General features: G+C 49.1%; 2 protein-coding genes across 8 annotated transcripts in view; both read left to right on the forward strand.

Annotated features, from left to right (window-relative positions):
• The window catches only part of EEF1D (eukaryotic translation elongation factor 1 delta), a 46,971-nt gene extending 39,171 nt beyond the window's left edge, over positions 1-7,800 (forward strand). For all 7 annotated transcript variants that reach the window (XM_087931825.1, XM_087931826.1, XM_087931827.1 and 4 more), the window contains 2 exons: positions 3,650-3,844; positions 7,707-7,800. In XM_087931825.1, the coding sequence (XP_087787951.1) occupies positions 3,650-3,844; positions 7,707-7,745 (234 nt within the window). In that variant the 3' untranslated portion in view covers positions 7,746-7,800. The remainder of the gene's footprint in view (positions 1-3,649; positions 3,845-7,706) is intronic.
• Positions 7,801-12,701: 4,901 nt separating this feature from the next.
• The window catches only part of NAPRT (nicotinate phosphoribosyltransferase), a 41,809-nt gene continuing 34,432 nt past the window's right edge, over positions 12,702-20,078 (forward strand). The window contains exon 1 of the mRNA XM_087931828.1: positions 12,702-12,970. Coding sequence (XP_087787954.1) covers positions 12,760-12,970 — 211 coding nt within the window. The 5' untranslated portion in view covers positions 12,702-12,759. The remainder of the gene's footprint in view (positions 12,971-20,078) is intronic.

Below are 20,078 nucleotides of genomic sequence, written 5' to 3' on the forward strand. Positions count from 1 at the left end.
TTGTTGAGCAGAGTGATGGCATGGGAAAAAAACTGTCCTTGTGTCTAGTTGTTCTGGTGTGCAGTGCTCTATAGCGTCGTTTGGAGTGGGGGGAGTTGAAACAATTAATGTCCGGGATCTGAGGGGTCTGTAGGTATTTTCACAGCCCTCTTTTTGACTGTTGCAGTATATAGGTCCTCCACTTAAGGCAGGTTGGTGGCAATTGTTTTTTCTGCAGTCCTAATTACTCTCTGAAGTCTGTGTCTGTCCTGTTGGGTTGCAGAACCAAACCAGACAGTTATAGAGGTGCAGATGACGGACTCAATCATTCCTCTGTAGAACTGGATCAGCAGCTCCTTGGGCAGTTTGAGCTTCCTGAGTTGGCGCAGGAAGAACATTCTTCGTTGTGCTTTTTTGATGAACATTTTTGATGTTAGGTGTCCATTATAGGTCTTGTGATATAATAGAACCTAGAAATGTGAAGGTCTCCGCTGTTGATATTGTGTTGTATTGTAAGAGGTGGTCGTATGGGAGGGTTTCTTCTAAAGTCTACCACCATTTCTACAGTTTTGAGCGTGCTCAGTTCCACGATGGCCACAGGACCACAGAAATTGTCTTTGGACAATGCTGCCTCCCTCAGCCAAGCAACAAGATGAGCATCCAGAGTTGGATAGGAGTAGACAGGGGAAACGCTTGCCTTTTATTCCCGCTGACCTAAGGGACCCTGGTGGTTCCTTAACCGGGTGTGCCAAACATACCGTTTTGGACTGAGCCATTTAGGGGATCGTTGCAACATGTCTGTTGCCTTCCCAGACCGAGACTTTGCAGGGATCCTCTGAGGCAGGGGTGGGCAAACTACGGCCCGGGGGCCACATCCGGCCCGTTGGTCTTTTTAATCCGGCCCGCTGAAGATTGGTACAGAATTAAGGTTTGATGTGAATGATTGAATGATTGCATTCATTTGATTTTGACTTATAATGATAGGCATTTCGACACCAGGTGGTGGCCCATCTGTCCAATTTTAAAAGTCAGTGAGGCCCCCGAGCCAAAAAGTTTGCCCACCCCTGCTCTGAGGGCTTTCTTTGAGGCAATCTTCTGGAACAGTAAGTCAGGGTCCCCAACCACCGGGTCCCGGACCGGTACCGGTCCGTGGATCATTTCGTACCGGGCCGCCTATTTTGCTTGGGAGCCGCCATCTTGTTTCAACGGCGCTTGAGAAACTGCTTCCGGGTGAGCTTGTCGGTTGTCGGTTGGAAAGCGGCGCTTGGGTGCTGAAGGAATCCTCACGCCTTAGTTTTGTCGAAGGAGGGGGGCGGCTTCGAACGAAGAGCCGTCCCGATGGCGGTGGAGTCTCGCGTTACTCAGGAGGAGATTAAGAAAGAGCCCGAAAAGCCCATCAACCGCGAGAAAGTACAAAGGAGGAGTTGAAGGTGGCGGGGAGAAGCGGGGGACGGCTGGCTGGCCGGTCGCTCGGCTCACCTTGCGTGCTGACACCGGTACCGGTCCGTGGGTCATTTTGTGATGCCGGTACCGGGCCATGGTACAAAAAAAGTTGAGGGCCACTGCAGTAAGTGGTTCGGGAATGCTCTCTGCACGCCAGTTTCTTAATGTTCTCTCTCTAAGTGGCTTTCCGTTCCCTTTTCGCCTTTGGGTAGCTGCAGAAAGATGAGACGCATTTGTACAGCAACATTGCAATTTAATGCGTTGGGCAGACTCTGGATGCCTCAGATAAAGTGGCAGACAAATTGCAAGGGGCTCAGTTGCTTATGCACAGCCGATGTTTGCAGGACTCCTATCCAAGGGATGGTGAAAAAGGGAATGTTTTGTTTAGCACAGAGGAGCTTCAAAATGGCAGCGGGGTGTAGGACAGGGGCCTCCAATCGTGGCCGCTTTAAGACTTGTGGACTTCAACTCCCAGAATTCCCCAGCCAGCATAGCTCTAGTCTTGGGTGGGGGGGAACAACTCTCTGCTTTCTCTGACTATGATTGTCATGTCCCCGTTGGAGGCTGAATCCGCAGGGGAGGATATGCCAGCGCTATGGCCGATGAAGACTGAGAGGGCAGCTTCGTTGGGTTTGGAGGAATGGGGGGGAAGAGCAGGACAGGACATCCCCGGACCCCTCGGAGGAGCGGGGGCAGAACAACCGAGAGTGGGCAGGAAGTGGAGATAAAGAACCACGAAGCTCAGGCGATGAGCAAGGACTTGTCTCCTCCTGATCCCAGAGGACGGAGAGTGGAGAGGAGGCAGGAACAGCGCAGGCCAACCCGACAGCTCGGGAGGAGAGCGCCCCGCCCCTCTTCATAAGGCACACCTGGGGACTGAGACTTAAGGAGGCGCGTTGGGAGGGATATTTGTCGGGAACAAACGCTGAATTAGTGGAGTTTGGCGTGCCATTGTCGACTTTGGGAGTTTGCTGGACTTCTTGCCTTCTTCCTTGGTTCCTGGATTCATTGACTTATTCCCTTGCCACGCTGGACTTCTTGCCTTGAGGCCGTTGCACCAACAGCGTTTTGCTGGACTACTTGCAGCCAGAGGCTGCTGAGCGTGCACGTGCGCGCGCGTGTGCACTTTGCTTTGGGACTTGCCAGAAACATGGGAGTGTTTGAGGGGAAAATTGGAGCGATGAAGGGGCAGTTTGAACTATCCGCTCGCTGTGCCTTGCCCTGGGTCATCACAGTGATTCGAAGTGGCCAAGAGACCCATCGCATCCGGGGCTGTGGGCAGCGGGGGAGGCAGACCGTGGCTGTCAGCATCCCTCTGCCTGGCTGGCTGTGGGAATTCTGGGTTTTGAAGCCCTCAAGTCATAAACGTCGCCAAGTTTTGAAGCTCCCAATGTTGGAGGTGACCAGGCCAAGTCTGAAGGTGGGGTCAAATGCACCCTTAGTCTGGAGACCCTACACCCTAAGTCCACCATGCCCTTCCGTCCCTGAAGTCCATTCACTGTTTTCTGCCTTGACCATGAGTCAGATCAGCTCCTGGTGTACCCCGCGCAGAAGAAGTAAATTCACGGTGTTTTTGATCCCTATCCTTTTCTCTTGGTTTCTCGTGCCCAGAAGAGCACCATAATTTCACGCGATGACTAAATCGGTGGCTGATTAGACAATTAGCTGTCAGGGCTCCGGCAGTTACCCCCATTTAAATCGTGAGTCTCGAGCCAAAACTTCCAAAACTTAAAAAAAAAGATTTCTTGGGAGTTAACATGTCCGGCACTGCCTAGGTGTAGTCGTCTCTGGGACAAATCCTTCATTGTCATCCTTGACCCCGATTTCCACCACCACCCCCTACGTGTATCGTAACTCATATTCTCCAATGGGACACCTCCATAGTCAAGAGTCATCCATCATGCTCTCCAGTCGCGGCAGAAACTTCGGTCACCTAGTTGCTATCTTCGAAAAGCTATTTATGGAATGCAGTTTCTGTTTCCAAGCTGCTGCACTGCTCCCCCCTTCCCTTTCTGTTGGCAACTCTAAAAAGACCAGAGAAATGTAAAATATAAGTTGACATTAGTGTCCTTTGGAGAAACAATTATTTCCCTCACTTTTCCCTTTATTTCCGCATGCAAAGCTGCCTCGCTTTTATCCCCCCTACTTAGCTAGCTGTGTGTTTGAAGTCCCATCTTTCTCACTTCTCCTCCACCCCCGCCTCCCCTCGCCCCTTCCTCGTTTCTAGTGGGATGACGAAACGGACATGGCCAAGATGGAGGAGCGTGTGCGATCTGTCCAGGTAGACGGCCTCGTCTGGGGGGCTTCCAAACTGGTCCCGGTGGGCTACGGCATCAAGAAACTCCAGATCCAGTGCGTGGTGGAGGACGACAAAGTCGGGACGGATATCCTGGAAGAGGAGATTACCAAATTTGAAGATTATGTAAGTTTTTCAAAGGTGGTTGGTTGTATTGCTGTCGGATGGGCCACCCTGAAGTTCTACCGGAGCGAGTAAAAAGCTTTTGAGTTATAAATCAAATTATAAAGGAGGGAATATCTGGAGGGAGAGGGGCTTATACCGCCAAAGGTTCTCTTGCAGAGATCAGAGATTCTCTCAAATTACCTCTGATAATCTGTAGAACGGGGATCAGTAATCTTCTCCACACACACACACATATATACACACACACACACACACAAACACATAAACCCCAGGACCAATGGCCAGGCTTACTGCTGCTTTCACAGATCTGGGCATTTTGTAGTTCCTGGGTCACTTCTGGCTCTTTAGCTTTGCCTGTCTGGGTCGCAATAGATTGCTTTTATTTTGATGGTGTAAATGAGGATTCAATCACCCAGGCCAAAAGAATTCTTTTAAAAGATTAAATCATGGCAACTGGAGCAAAGTTTATTCCAGTGGAGATAGGTCATTACTCATCCAAGTAACTTCTTCGGTTAAAATAAAAAAAATTTGGGCAGGTTAGAAAGAACGGTTGGAAAAAAGACGGTTGCAGGAACTGGGCACAGCTAGTTCAGTGAAGAGAAGGACCAGGGGAGACATGATAGCAGCCTTCCAATATCTGAGGGGCTGCCCCAGAGAGGAAGGGGTTAAGCTATTCTCCAAAGCACCTGAAGGCCAAACAAGGAAGAATGGATGGAAACAGATCAAGGAGAGAGATTCAACCTGGAAATAAGGAGAATAATCAACCAATGGAACAGCTTTTGCCTGCAGACATTGTAGGAACTTGATCCCTGGAGGCTTTCAAGAAGAGATTGGACTGCCACCTGTCAGAAATGGTGTAGGGTCTCCTGCTTGGGCAGGGGGTTGGACTAGATGACCTACAAGGTCCCTTCCAACTCTGATTATATCTATTATCTGACCCATGGGCCGGAGGTCACCAACCTTGTTCCAGGGAGATTCAGCAGCCAGAAGTACATAACGTTCTCTCTCCCCCAAATCCTAAAAAAATCAGAGATTTTAAATTACCTGATAGATATTAGACCAGGAGTGTCCAACCTTGGCAACGTTATGACTTGGACTTCAACTCCCAGAATTCCCCAGCCAGCTTTGCTTGTTGAAATCCCCAGGTCATAACATTACCAAGATTGGACACCCCCGTTCTAGGACCGTGCATTTAAAGTGCATGCTCCTAACGTCATAGCTGTGTTTATTTATTTGCTAAATTTATTTCTCACCTATCTCCCCACGGGGGCGACTCCAAGCGGCTTACAACTATAAAAAGGAACAAAAACGAAAAGACGTGTAAACAGAACGGAAGTAAAACAGCAGAACAACAAAGTAGACATTGAGAAATCAGCCCAATTAGAGTAGATAACATCAGTGAGCTAATCACGGGTCAATTTGTAGGCTCGGTTGTGTTCCGTAAACCCAGCTCCTTTTTGTGTGCCCTTATTCTAGTGTGTCATGAAATCAGGAGGGCTCAGATAGCCATTAGGGCATTTTGGTTTTTCTCCTGCAAATACCATGTTTCTCCGAAAATAAGACCCTGTCTTGTTTTTTATTTTACTTTTTTTGCCACCAAAAAAGTGGCACCGGGTCTTATTTTGGGGGGATGCCCTCCACTGACTCACCTCACTTGTGCGTGTCACCCCCTGGCCTCCTTTTTGCCGTCAGAGGCCCTCGGGAACTTCTTCTGTGACTGGCAACGCTTTCCTGAAGGCCTCTGCAGCTGATAGGATCGATCCTGAGCTTTCTTATCGGCTCCAGAGGCCTTCAGGAAAGCCTAGCCGGCTGCAGAAGAAATGGGCCGGCGAGGTGGGTGTCAAGGTGTGCAAGGCCTGGCTACACCTGTCCAAAGGTAAGTAGTAGGGCAGTTCTACCGCTCCCCCACCTCCACCCTATATTAATTTTTACCCGTCCACTCTGGAGTGGGCGGGGTCTTAATTAGGGCTTATTTGTGGGGGGTAGGGCTTATATTGGGCACCCCGTAAAAATCAAGCTAGGACTTACTTTCAGGGTAGGTTGTATTTTCGGAGAAACGGTATTATCCCTTGCCTTACTGTTAATCTCAGGTAATGCTTCATGCATAGGATTCCGTTCCCGGTGTTGCTAACTGAATTCACCCAAGTCACTAAAAACCTTTCTTAGGGTGCTGTTTTTATTAAGGCCTTCGACGACGTTAAGTCCAACTCAGACTCAGGGTTTGGCTTAGCACACTTGTCGAATTCTTGAGTCCCAACGAGGGCCCCTCATACTTGTCCTGACTGCGGAGTTTTGCCCCCAAATAACACCCCCCCCTTTCTTCCCGGTGCCCCCAGGGTTGAGGTCTCGCCGTCACACCTCATGGGTTTTCAGCCGCTTCAAACCACGCAGTTAATGTTTTATTTTGGCCTGGCGATAGTTCAGGACTGGGAAATGGAACCAGAAGTCGTTCCTTCACTGCTCCCTTCACTCAGCCAAGATGAGGATAACGGAATCACAGAGTTGGAAGGGACCTTTGAGGTCTTCTAGCTCAACCCCCTTTCTCAAACAGGACACCCTGTATTTTTACAGACTAAATGATTGTCTAAACTTGGCAGCTTGGAGATTTGTGGACTTCAACTCCTAGAATGTTAGCTCAGGAATTCTGGGAGTTGGAAGCCCACAAGTCTTCTAGTTTGAAGACCCTTGTTCTACAGAGTGAGATTCGTCCACTACCTCCGTTATGTCTCCTTGCTGGCTAGGCACATAACTAAAGAATGTATACAGGTTGTCCTTGATTTAACGAACACAATTTTATTTTATTTTTTAATTTATTCATCAAATAAAAATTACATATGCCCAATGGTTTAGACCAGGAGTGTCCAACCTTGGCAACTTTAAGACTTGTGGACTTCAACTCCCAGAATTCCAGCAAAGCTGGCTGAGGCAGAGGTCTCCAAACTTGGCCAAGTTTAAGACTTGTGGACTTCCAACTCCCAGAATTCCTCCTCCTCCAGTCATGTTAGCTCAGGAATTCTGGGAGTTGAAGTCCACAAGTCTTAAACTTGGCCAAGTTTGGAGACCTCTGCCTTAAGGAGAAGGAAGGAACTGTGTAAACCAGGGTGTCCAACCTTGGCAACTTTAAGACTTGTGGACTTCAACTCCCAGAATTCCTCCTCCTCCTGTCATGTTAGCTCGGGAATTCTGGGAGTTGAAGTCCACAAGCCTTAAACTTGGCCAAGTTTTGAAGACCCTTGGTCTAAAGAATCAAAAGAAATGGAGGTAGTTGTGGAGGGAATGAGAGATTAAAAGATAGGAAGAATGGTTGCAGGATTTGGGTATGGCCAGTCTAAAGAAGGACTGGGGCGGCGGGAGCATGGTAGCAGTCTTCCGGTATTTGAGGGGCTGCCACAAAGAGGAGGGGGTCAACTTATTTTCCAAAGCACCAGAGGGCAGGACAATCAATGGATGGGAACCAATCAAGGAGAGAAGCAACCTGGAATGAAGGAGAAACTTCCTAACAGTGAGGACAATGAACCAGAAGTTGTGGGTGCTCCGTCACCAGAGGTTTTAAAGAAGAGATTAGACAGCCATTTATCTGAGTTGGTATAGGGGTCTCCTGCTTGAGCAGAGGGCTGGACTAGAAGACCTCTGAGGTGCCTTCCAGCTCTTATTCTGATTGAACACGGGAAAGAAAAGTGTCTCAAACGGGTACTCTTTGTGTTTGAACCATGCGCACCCTGGCCAGAGTTCATTTTAGGCATCCATGGCCCATCAGATCCCTTCTACACGCACCTCTGGATGCCTGAATGAAATTAAAGGCCTCGGGATCTCCGGGTCTCCCACCGTGCAAGCTTTCTCACCCCCGTCTTTTCTCTTCCAGGTGCAGAGTGTTGACATAGCTGCTTTCAACAAGATCTAACGGCAAACCTTTTACCCTTTCCAAAGCTAATAAATGGTTAAGAGTTGGAGAGCCACGCCGGGGCCTTCTTTTTCCCCGCGGCTTCAGAGATTGTGACGCTTCGGCTGAATTAGGAAACCGACATATAGGTGTAGCCATTGTTAGTTAGGCTTAGTATATCTTATTTTTCTTACTTTCTCTTTGGCAGTCACAGGGGAAGGTTTTGGGGCTTGCCGCATTCCTAAGCGGGGGAGGAGTGGAGATAGAGTTGTATAGGATAGGTCGGTGGTCACCAACCAGTGGACCGGGGACCACTGGTTGTCCGCAGAGAAAGGTCAACCCCCACCCCAAAAGCAATCCAGGCTGCGTGGGAACACAAGGCTGCGCCGCCCACATGGCCCGCGGGAACACAAGGCTTGCGTCGAACAACACGAGGTAGTGAGGAGAGAGGGGAAAGGGCGGAGAGGGAGAACTTGCCCACACGCCTGGCCTGGCCACCGGGCTGCTTCTTTCCACTTCTTTCTTCTTCTGCTTTTGGCTGCATGCAAGGAAAGCAGCAAAGGTCGGTCTTTCTGTCCCTCAAACTCCACCAGAAACGAGTCTTTGGGACCCTGCAAGGCCTCCTGCTCCAAGAGGCATGACAAGTCTCACAAAGACTCCTTTCTGGCGGAGTTTGGGGGAGAGAAAGAAAGACTTTTGCGGCTTCTGCTGCTTTCCTTGCATGAAGCCAAAAGTCTCTCTCTCTCTTACCCTGAGAACAGAGCTGGAGACGGTATCCTGCGATCCCAAATAAAGAAAGATCGATTGGTAGGGAAACGGGGTGGGGAATTTTCCTGCAGACTTATCTTTAGGGATTTTCCCAGGTTCTCTGGTCCGTGGGCTTTAAAATTATGAGTTTGGTGGTCCCTGAGGTCCAAAAGGTTGGTGACCCCTGTTCTAGGTGACCCTTATTCCCGTGGGAAAGCGAGCTGACCATGTTCAGGCCCTTGAGGTGGAGATTTATGACATCAAGCAACGTTGAATTTCTTCTATTGGAGAATTTGACTTGGTTTTTTTTTTCTAACTTCTAATAATGTGAGGTAATTCCAGGTTGTGTCAGATCCGGAACTGCCACGGCCTTTGCCAATTTGATGTTTTCCTAAATAAAAGAAATTGCCTTGGAAGATGGACTTTGGTTTTCTTTTTAAAATAGATTTCATCCCTTGGAACCTTGACATTACTCCAGATCGGACACAACCTGGAATTACCCTACATAATATTGGAAGTTAGAAACAACCCCGAAAAGTCACCTTCTCCAATAGAAGGAATTCAACGTGGCTTGATGTCATAAATCTCCCACCTCAAATGCTCCCTTCCAGAGTTCGCTCATTTCACAAGCGGTGTTTGGCTCCGTCCTTCTGCACCCAACTATTGCGCCACCATGGAAGGAAAGGCTCACCCTCTTCCCTAAAAAAAAAAGGATTTGAGAGAGGAATTAAGTACAGGGGCTCCTCGACGTACGACCCACCATTGAGCCCCAAATTTACACTGTTAAGCAAGGCAAGCGTTAAGGGGGTTGTGCCCCCCCCCTATTTTATAAACTTTCTTGCAACAGTCGTTAAGTGAATCTCGGCAGTTGCTAAGGGAGTCACGGAGTTGTTAAGCCTCCTGTTCCTGTGCAAGAAAGTGTGTTCTGTTGGCTGTTCTCAGACTCCCTTGGGGCCATTCAGGGGTTATCTAGGGGTCATAGCTGGCTCCATAGGCAAAGTACAAACCCTAGGTGTTTTGAGTTAAGTTTGGTTGCGGTTTGAAAGGGGATGCAATGTCCTTAGGAGATTGTGCAACATAGTGAGCTCTGCATCTTCTAAATGGTAGTGGGTTAAAATCCCATTATGTCCCGAAGGGCCACGTCTTAATCCCGTCATCCTGGAGCCAAAGATCTTGTTTCGTAGATAAGCTGGCCCAGTCTGATGCTGAGTTTCTGTCTCCCTTAAGATTTTTAATGGACCTTTTAGGGGAAATATTTTATCCTGCCTTTTTGAATATTTCTCAAAATATTTCATTCTTCTGGGGTGGGGGGGGTCTTTCCACAATACATAATAATATTATTAATACTTAGAATCAATCACAAGAGTAATGAGATAACCATCAGACTGAACAGGTCATCAGAAAAACTAAAAAGCCAGGCTTTGCAATGCCTAATTAATCTTACCACAATTTATTGGGTAAAATCACATTGGGCTGACTTCTTCTTTCCGTTTATTCTATCTCGTCCGTGTGCAATTTATGATGTCTGTTTGCCTGTCTTGCCTTTATCAAACTCTCATAAATCCATACCTATTTTAGAAACCGCTTCCAAGTCTCCCTCACAAAAGGGACTCTGGCCGATGTACAAATGAAATGTTTTTTTTTTTTAAAAAACACAATACAAAAAAAAATGTAAACCAGAGGTTAAAATTCAGCATGAAACGTTAATGAGAAGCCTGGCTACAGGGGTGCTATCCTGCCAACTCCTCTGAGATGTCAGGGCCAGGATTTGCAGGCTGCCCAATTCCACAGCCACTCACACAAACAAAACAAACTTTCAAATAAAAAATTGAAAGTACAGGATATTAAAAAAAAAAGAAAGAAATCAAGAAACCCCCCCAAATGCAGCCAATGAGCAACAGAAGGGGACTGATCCTCCCCCATTCTGGACCAGTACCTGGAGTAGCTACTAGGTCGGTGATGGCAAACCTTTTTGTTGTGGTGGGCTGAAAGCACATGCTTGTGTGTGCTGGCACCCACAATGCAACGCTTACCCCACCTGTGCAATGCTCCCAGCTGAATTTTGGCCCATTTGAGGCGCCTTTCGCCTCCCGGAGGCTCAAAGGAAGCCTCTGCAGCCTTGGGAGGCCGAAAACGGGCCCGTTTTAGCACTTCCGGGATTTCCAGCAGGCCCATTTTTCGGCCTCCCAAGGCTGCAGAGGCTTCCCTCAAGCCTCTGGGAGGGCGAAACAGCTCAACGGGCCGAAAATCGTCTGGGAGGTGCGCACATGCGCAGTGCAGGTGTGTTTGTGCCATAGGTTTGTCATCGTGGCACTAGGTCCTCACTTTGTGGAAAGGGGGATGCAAGTCTCCAAGGAGTGGGCCCCCTCCATGGGACCCACCTCCAGACCAGAGTGACCTGGAGGGGCCCGACTAGCTGACCTCACCAGGGGCAGGAACCAAGGAAGGGGCAGGTACAGGCAGTCCTCGACTTAAAAACAGTTTGCTAAGCGTCCGACGTTACAAACACATCCTGAGCGTTTTTCACACCATGGCAGCATTCCTGTGATTTATTATTCGGCTGCTTGACAACTGACTCAGGTTTATGACGGCCACCGTGTCCTAAGGGGAGCCAGATTCGCTTGTGAGCCAGATTCGCTTAACAACCCCGTGAGGAATTTCACACCTGTACTGGTTCACTTCAACGCGGTAAGAAAAATCGTAAAATGGGACTCGACTCGCATTCACACATTTCTCCAAATGGCCACCGAAAATGTCCGGGTCTTGAGTCGAGGACTACCTCGTCTCAAGAAGGCCGGGTTCTGCGAGGAAGGGGAAGGTGCGCAGTGAACCCCGGACAACTCCCACACCTGTCAGCGCAGCTATTGAATTCCCGGCAGGGGAGCCCCCTCCCCACACAGAGCAGCCGTAGCTCCGTGGGGCGCCGAGGAGCTCCGGGTGCCATCGCGATGCCCAAGGAAGGTGGGACCGTCTCCACTCCAGGGCTTCTTCCTCCGTCCCCCCAGGATCTGTTGCCATGGCCTGGGGAGGGGACCACCAACCAGCTTTCAAAGTGACAAAAGTGTAGTCTTCATTTGTCTGTTCTCTCTTCTTCATTACTTTCTTCTACTATTCTATTCTCTCTTTTCCATTCCTCTCGTTTCTTCTTTATTATTCTATCCTATCTTATCCTATTCTCTATCGTCTCCATTCCTCTCTTCTTTATTATTCTCTTCTATTATCTATGTTCTGTTTTCTATTATCTATTCAGTTTTCTATTCTATTTTCTATATTCTATTTTCTATTTATTCTAATCTTTATTCTGTTTTTGGTTCTCTTCTGTTTTCTAGTCTGCTAATTTCCATTTTTTTTCTGTTTTCTATTCTATTTTTTGTTCTAATCTTTATTCTTTCTATTCTATTCTTTCTTTCTTCTCCATTCCTCTCTTCTTTATTGTCCTATCCTATTCTGTTTTCTATTCTATTCTCGTTTATTTTCTATTCTTCTCCATTCCTCTCTTTATCCTATTCTGTTCTATTCTCTTTTATTTTCTGTTCTCTTCTAATCTTTGTTCTATTTTATAGTCTATTCTTCTCCATTCCTCTCTTCTTTAGTATCCTATTCTATTCTGTTTTCTATTCTATTCTCTTTTATTTTTCTAATCTTGATTCTATTTTCTAGTCTATTCTTCTCCATTCCTCTTCTTTATTATCCTATTCTGTTTTCTGTTCTCTAGTTTATTTTCTGTTCTCTTCTAGCCTTTATTCTATTTTCTAGTCTATTTTCTCTTCTCTTCAAGCCTTTATTCTATTTTCTATTCTGTTTTCTGTTCTCTTCTAGCTTTTATTCTATTTTCTGTTCTCTTCTCTTCTAGCCTTGATTCTATTTTCTGTTCTATTCTCTAGTTTATTTTCTGTTCTCTTCTAGCCTTGATTCTTTTTTCTTTTCTTTTCTCCTCCATTCCTCTCCTTTATTCTCCCGTTTTCAGCTCTCTTCTCTTCTCTTCTCTTCTCTACTCTACTCTACTCTTCTCTTCTCACCTCGATTCTATTTCCTCGTCCACCCTCTTCGGTTTTTTCCGGCGTGTCCCATTTCCACGCAACTCCTCGAGCTCGGGAGGCCCGCGGGCGCCCGGCTGGCGGCGCGCGGGAAAGCCGCCCCCCCCCTCCCCTCCCCCCCCCCGGCCCTTCCGTTCCGGCGCTCCCGATGCGTCCCGCGCGGGGAGGGCGGGGCGTAGGGGGCGTGGCCTCCCCCCTCCCTCCGGTGGGCGGGGCTGCCCCGCGTGCCCCGGCCGGGCGCAGAGCGAGCCATGGAGGCTCGTCGGGGCTCCTCGCTGGCGCTGCTGACCGACCTCTACCAGTTCACCATGGCCTACGGTTACTGGCGGGCCGGCAGACACCGCCAGCCGGCCGCCTTCGAGCTTTTCTTCCGCCGCTGCCCTTTCCAGGGCGCCTTCGCTCTGGGCGCCGGCCTGGGCGACTGCCTGGCCTTCCTCCGCTCCTTTCGCTTCAGCCGGGCAGGTGAGGAGGGGGGTCTCAGGGAAGGGGTTGGGGGGACACCGACCCTAAGACGTAGCCTTAGAGGCATTTGCGGGGCCCCCCTCCCCGGACAAACGCCACCCACCCACCCACCCCTCCCTCAGTCCTCGCGGGCGCCCGGTTGGGGAAGCGGGCTGGCCAGGCCATGTGTTTGCAAGGGGGCGGGCATGAGAGGCTGAGCTTGGGGGGTGGGGGTGGGAGTGTCCCCAAAAGGTCTTGGGATTTCCCCCCCCCCCCCTTTTGCATCAGCCCACCGGCACCTAGGGCCGGGGGCTCCTTTTTTATGGGGTGGGGGGCTCTTCCCTGCAGTAGGGGAGGGAATCTCCTGGTGGTCTCCCATCCCAGAGAAGAGCCGTTCTCCCTAGCCTGAGGAGGGGCCAGTGGGGGGGTTGAGGAAGGATCGGGTCTCAATGAAGATGAAGCCGGGCTGGTGCCCCCGACAAACGCCACCCCCTCCGTCAGTCCGGGCGCCCTGCTGAAGCCGGCTGGCCATGTGTTTGCAAGGGCGGGCATGAGAGGCTCAGCTTTGGGGGTGGGGGTGTCCCCAAAAGGTCTTGGGATTCCCCCTCCCTCTTGCATCAGCCCACCTGCACCTAGGGCCGGGGCTCCTTTTTTATGGGGGGGCTCTTCCCTGCAGTAGCAAGGGGGAATCTCCTGGTGGTCTCCCATCCCAGGAAGAGCCATTCTCCCTAGCCTGAGGGGAGGGGAGGGGGTGAGGAAGCTCCCTCTTGCATCAGCCCACTTGCACCTAGGGCCAGGGCTCCTTTTTGGGGGACTCTTCCCTGCAGTAGCAGCGGGGAAAGGGAATCTCCTGGTGGTCTCCCATCCCAGGGAAGAGCCGTTCTCCCTAGCCTGAGGGAGGGGGCAGTGGGGGTGAGGAAGCTCCCTCTTGCATCAGCCCACTTGCACCTAGGGCGGGGGCTCCTTTTTTATGGGGGCGCTCTTCCCTGCAGTGGGGGGAATCTCCTGGTGGTCTCCCATCCCAGGGAAGAGCCGTTTTCCCTAGCCTGAGGGGAGGGGGTGGGGGGTGAGGAAGGATCGGGTCTCAGTGAAGATGAAGCCGTGCTAGGCGCCCCCCCCCCGACAAACGCCCCCCCCCTCCCTCGGTCCTTGCGGGCGCCCGGTTGGGGAAGCCGGCTGGCCACGTGTTTGCAATGCTGAGCCTCAGGTGGGGAGGGGCTCCCAACAAAGTCTTGGGATTCCCCCGCTCCCCCCACAGCCTGTTGCATCAATCCACCTGCACCTGGTGGGGGAGCTCCTTTGGGAGGGAGGGGGTCTTCCCTGCAGCAGATTTCCGGGTGGTCTCCCATCCCAGGGATGAGCTTGGTCTAACAGTCCCTTTGCTCTAAGGTGGGTGAGGAGGGGGCTGGGCGGGGGTGTCTCGGGAGGGGACTCTTTAAGACGAAGCCGGGGTATTTGGGCACCCCAACAAACCCCCCCTTCCAAGGGCGCTCCCCCAGTCCTCACGGACGCCCAGTTGAGAAAACCAGCTTGCCGGACCGTGTGTTGGGTGGGAGGAGGGCAGGCTGAGCCTCGGGGGTCACGGAAGACAAGCCCCCCCCTCAAGGTTCCCCAAAAGGACCTGGGATCTCCACACCCACCCCGCCTCTTGCATCAACCTACGTGCATTTTTTGGGGGGGGCGGGGGGGGCTTCTTCCCTGCAGCAGATCTCCTGGTGGTCTCCCATCCCAGGGATGAGCTTGATCCAGCTAGGCCCTTTTCCCTAGCCTTGGGGGGAGGAACGGGGGGCAGGATCAATGAATTGCAGCTTTAGGGGGAAGGAGACCCACAGGTGGGAATTGAACCTGCCTTCTGTGGGGGCAAGCCAGGGCCAGCTGCCCATCCAGATGTTGTGTGTGTGTGTGTGTGTGTGCGCAGGGAGGAAGCCAGGCAGGCCGGCTGCAGAGGAGCTAAGGCGATAAAACTTTTTCATTACTAGCCCTATAAATCCCACAATGGCGCTAAAACACGCATAAAATAAAAAACCCCTCAGAGGTTGGCTTAGGGCCAACTGCGCAAGGCAGCGTGCCTCAGTTTCCCTTTCTCTAAATCCGGTGCTTTACGTGCTGCTCTCTCTCTGTCCTCTTTCTCTCCTCTTTTTCTTTCCTCTTTTTCTTTCCTCTTTTTCTTTCCTCTTTTTCTTTCCTCTTTTTCTTCCTCTCCTCTCTCTCTCTTTCTCTCTCTCCTGTCTCTCTCTCTCTCTCCTCTCTTTCTTTCTCTCTTCTCTCTCTCCTCTTTCTCTCTTTTTCTTTCTCTTTCTCTCTCTTTTCTCTCTCCTCTCCTCTCTCTCTCTCTCTCTCTCTTTCTCTCTTTCTCTTCTCTCTCTTTCTCTTTCTCTTTCTCTCTTCTCTCTCTCTTCTCTCTTCTCTCCTCTTTTTCTTTCCTCTTTCTTCCTCTCGTCTCTCTTTCCTCTCTTTCTCTCCTTTTTCTCTCTCCTCTTTCTCTCTCTCTCTCTCTTTCTTTCTCTCTCTCTCCTCTTTCTCTCTCTTCTCTCTCTCTCCTCTCTGTCTCTCTCTTCTTTCTCCTTTCTCTTTCTCCTCTCTTTCTCTCTTCTTTTCTTTCTCTTTCTCTCTTCTCCTCTCTTTCTCTCTCTCTCTCTCTCTCCTTTCTCTCTCTCTTCTTTCTCCTTTTCTCTTCTCTCTCTCTTTCTCTCTCTCTCTCTCTTTTCTCTCTTCTCTCTCTTTCTCTCTCTCCCTTTCTCTCTCCTCTCTCTCCTCTTCCTTTCTCTCTCTCTGCTCTCTCTCTCTCTGAAAGAAATGATGCCTCTGGTTGGATCAGAGCTTACGGCTGTTGGGGGAGGGGGGAGGAACAACGCCGTAGTGGAATCCGAATCTTGAGCGCACCCAAAGAGGGCATGCACGCATATTGGTTAACGGGGCAAGCCCCAATGCCCGTGCACGATGTTGCTTGCAACATTTTTTCAGGAAGCGCATCGTTGGTGCAAAAAACAACAACCCAGTGCAAATTTAACCCTGTTTAAACTGTTCGCCCACCTTCTCCTTTTTTTTATTTTATTTAAAAAATTCTTTATTGAAATTCAAAATATTAAAAAGTAGACAAAATTCAAAATATTAAAAAGTTGATGATAATTCCTATAATAGAAGAGGCATCAATACCTTTCAACATCATTTTCTTGACAGTACAATAAGTACAGTACGTACTATTAATGCCCATCTCCTCCTATCCAGCTTTACGTCTGGCGCTCCTGAATATTTATTTTTATCATTTATTTATTTCTGGAGGCGGTCCTCGAATTACAACAGTTCGTTTAGTGACTGTTTAAAGGGACAAGGGCACTGGGAAATAAAGTGACTTACGGACCATATTTTTCGCCCAACCGTTGCAGCCATCTCCACGGTCAAAATCCAGACCCTTGGCAAACTTGACTCAGACTTGTGACAGCTGCAATGATTCATTTAACAACTGGCAAGAAAAGTCATAAAATGGGGCAAAAGCCACCTGTTTCACTTAGTGACAAGAATTTTGGGGCTCAATTGCGGTCGTAAGTCAAGGACCGCCTGTATTCCATCTTTTTATTATTTCTATAAATAATTCAAGGTTTTGGGATCAACTTCCCACTAACCTTAGACCAAAGACCTGTGCTTGTAAGGAAGGAAAACTGAGATAATCCTTAATTTAAAACCATCATCCGGCCCATAATTTCAATCGTATAGTTGCAAAACGGGGTGGCCAGGCCTGATTTTAACCATCTCTTTGCAGCGGTCTTAGAGCTAACTCTGTGGTCGTAAAACGAACCTCTTCTCCATGAGACCAGTTTTGGGCAGAAGTTGAAACTAAACGCCGGTTTCTTGCAAACACGCCTTAAATTGCGTTACGCTAAAAATAGTTGTAAATGTGGGCCAAGAAGCAGCCGCCTGACCATGGGAGGGAGGTTCTTGGAGCTTCAAATCCCAAGTCGTAAGGAGAAGAAGAACAGAACAGAACATAGAACAGAAAATAGAATACAAAACAACAGAACAGAAAATAGAATGGAATAAACAACAGAGCAGAGCAGAGCAGAAATAGAACAGAACAGAATAGAATAGAAATAAGAATAGAATGGAATGGAATGGAATAGAATAGAATAGATTGGAAGGGACTTTGGAGGTCATCTAATCGAACCCCCGCTCAGGCAGGAAACACTATGCTATTTCAGACAAATGCCTGTCCAATCTCTTTTTAAAAAGTTGTGGAACATTCGAGACTTCTGGAGGCAAGTTGTTCCCCTGATTAATTGTTCTCTTTATTTTGATTTATTTATTTTGTTTGTCAAGCATGCATGAGAAAACATACATTACATATTATACTGTATAAACACATAAGTATAAACAAAAGTAGCTTTTGGAAGGCCCATCATAATTTTGAATGTGGACCCGTCGTAAGTTGAGGGCTGCCTGTACTTCATTTGGGATTGGTAGGTAAAGACACCAAGATTTTAAAAAAAAAAAAATCACAGAAAGAGATAATTAAATCAGGGTTTTTCACTCTTGGGAAGTTTTAAGGTGGGTGGACTTCAACTCCCAGAATTCTGTAGCTGGGGATTCTGGGAGTTGAAGTCCAGCTATCTTAAAATGGCTCTCTGGCATTATTAAACAGGCTTTGCAAATCCTGGCTACCTGAATATGTGAAGCTTGTGGTTTAAAGCAGGGATCCTCAAACTTGGCTACTTTAAGACTGGTGGACTTGTGAAATCCACCAGTCTTAAAGTTACCAAGGTTGGAGACCCCTGGTTTAAAGTATTGCGCGTGGATCCAATCTCTTCAGTTTCTCTCAAATTCCTTGATGGCCGTGAGGGCGAACCGGTGGCATGCAGAGCCCTCTGTGAGCAGCACATGAGCCGTTGCCCCAGCTCAGCTCTGCTGCGCATGTGCGTGTGCACCTCCCGCCAATCAACTGGCCCTCGCATCTCTGCGGTGCATGCTCGGGGTTAGTGGTGCGCGTGCAGGGGTCATGTACGCATGCGCAAGGCGTGGGGGTGCATGCATGGGTGTTTGTGGCCTGCCAGTGGAGCTGGCAGCCGATTCAGACGGGGGAACCTGGGCCAGTCCTGGAGTCTGGGGAAGGCTCTGACGAGGGCTCTGTGTCAGAGGCAGAGATGGGACCAGGGCCGTCCAACAGTTATCAGCTGCCTTTGGAGTCAGAGATCAGTGGGGAAGAAGAACAGCTGGAGCCTGTTCCCAGTGTGCATATGTGTAAAACTGCCAGAAGAAGGGAACAACTAAGGAACAAGAGGCAGACATGGGGCCAGGGCCGTCTAACAGTTATCAGCTGCCTTTGGAGTCAGAGATTAGTGGGGAAGAAGAACAGCTGGAGCCTGTTCCCAATGTGCGTATGCACAGAGCTGCCAGAGGAAGGGAACAGCTGAGGAACAAGAGTAAAGCCACAGGTGAATGATGAATGACCCCTCCCATAGGAAATAAAAGAGAAGCGAAAGAGGAATGATTTTTTTCAGGAGACAATGAGTTCAATTCATTAGGGTGAAGATCTGTTCCTGACCTCTTGCCAAGTCATTGCTACTACAGCGTGGCGTTTGGAAGCTATCGGCCTGGCAACTCACCCAGCCTGATAAAGGTCTGTACTTGTGAAATCTCATGAAAGACTGTTGGCCAGGACTTTGCTGGAGAGGAATTCACCCTAAACGAAATAAAAGGGGTTTATCAGGACAAGGAGTCGGCTTCGTGCTGTCGGGGAAGCCTAGGTCAGAACAGCCAGGTGTGTGTGTGTGTGTGTGTGTATTGCATTTTAGGGGTGCGTGCGACCCCCCCCCCCAAAGAAGAGGGGTTCCACCTATTCTCCAAAGCACTTGAAGGCAGGACAAGAAGCAACGGATGGGAAACTCATCCAAGAGAGAAGCAACCTGGAAATAAGGAGGAATTTCTTGATTGGGAGAACAATTAACCAGTGGAACAGCCTGCCACCAGAAGTTGCGGGTGCTCCGTCACTGGAGGCTTTAAGAAGAGACTGGCCAGCCAGTTGTCTGAAATGGTACAGGGTCTCCTGCTTGAGCAGGGGAGTGGACTAGAAGACCTCCAAGGTCCCTTCCAACTCTATTCTGATTGATTGGTCTTCTGTTTCGTCTTTCGGGGTGAGATTGAATCACACTTGGAGAAGCCCTGAGATATTCCGCTGGAAACCTGGAATTAAGGAGAAACTTCCTAACAGTGAGGACAAGTAACTAGTGGAACAACTTGCCTCCAGAAGTTGTGGAAGGCTGGACAGCCACCTGTCTGGAATTGTGTAGGGTCTCCTTGCTTGAGCACGGGGTTGGACTAGATGTTCTCAAGGTCCCTTCCCAATATTATTCTATAATCCTTTGACGAGTGGAACAGCTTGCCTCCAGAAGGGCCCCGACACTGCAGGTTTTTAAGAAGAGACCCGACGGTCATCTATCAGAAATATCATAGGTCTCCTGCGAGAATAGGGGGCTGGACTAGGTGACCTCCAAGACCCCTTCCAACTCCACTATTGTTACTGTACAACCAAGGGTCTAATGTGGCGGAGGAGCAACCTAGAGCTAAGGAGAAAATTTCCCGACCGTTGAGAAAAATTAACCAGTGGGAAGACTTGCCTTCAAAAGTTGCGAATTCTCCATCGCTGGAGGTTTTTAAGAAGAGGTTGGACAACCATTTGCTGACATACTAGTATATAGGATCTCCTGCTTGAGCAGGGGTTGGACTAGAAGACCTCCGAGGTCCCTTCCAACTCTGTTACTCTTTCTATGATCATGTGTATCCTTCCCACCAAGCCCAAAGAAAATCCGGAATAGTACAGGGTCTCTTGAGCAAGGGGGTTGGAATAGAAGACCTCCAAGGTCCCTTCAAATCCTATCATTCTATACCAGGGGTCTCCAAACTTGACAGCTTTTAAGACTTGTGGACTTCCAACTCCCAGAATTCCTCCTCCAGTCATGTTAGCTCAGGAATTCTGGGAACTGGAAGTCCACAAGTCTTCAACTTGCCAAGTTTGAAGACCTTTGATCTAGTCTATCCTATCTCTCTTCCTCTACGTATCTATTCCAAGGGTCTTCAAAATTGACAGCTTTTAAGACTTGTGGACTTCCAACTCCCAGAATTCCTCCTCCAGTCATGT

This window comes from Pseudonaja textilis, chromosome 3, assembly GCF_049901715.1.
Source record: "Pseudonaja textilis isolate UNSWEBS1 chromosome 3, rPseTex1.2, whole genome shotgun sequence".
NCBI classification, from domain to species: domain Eukaryota; kingdom Metazoa; phylum Chordata; class Lepidosauria; order Squamata; family Elapidae; genus Pseudonaja; species Pseudonaja textilis.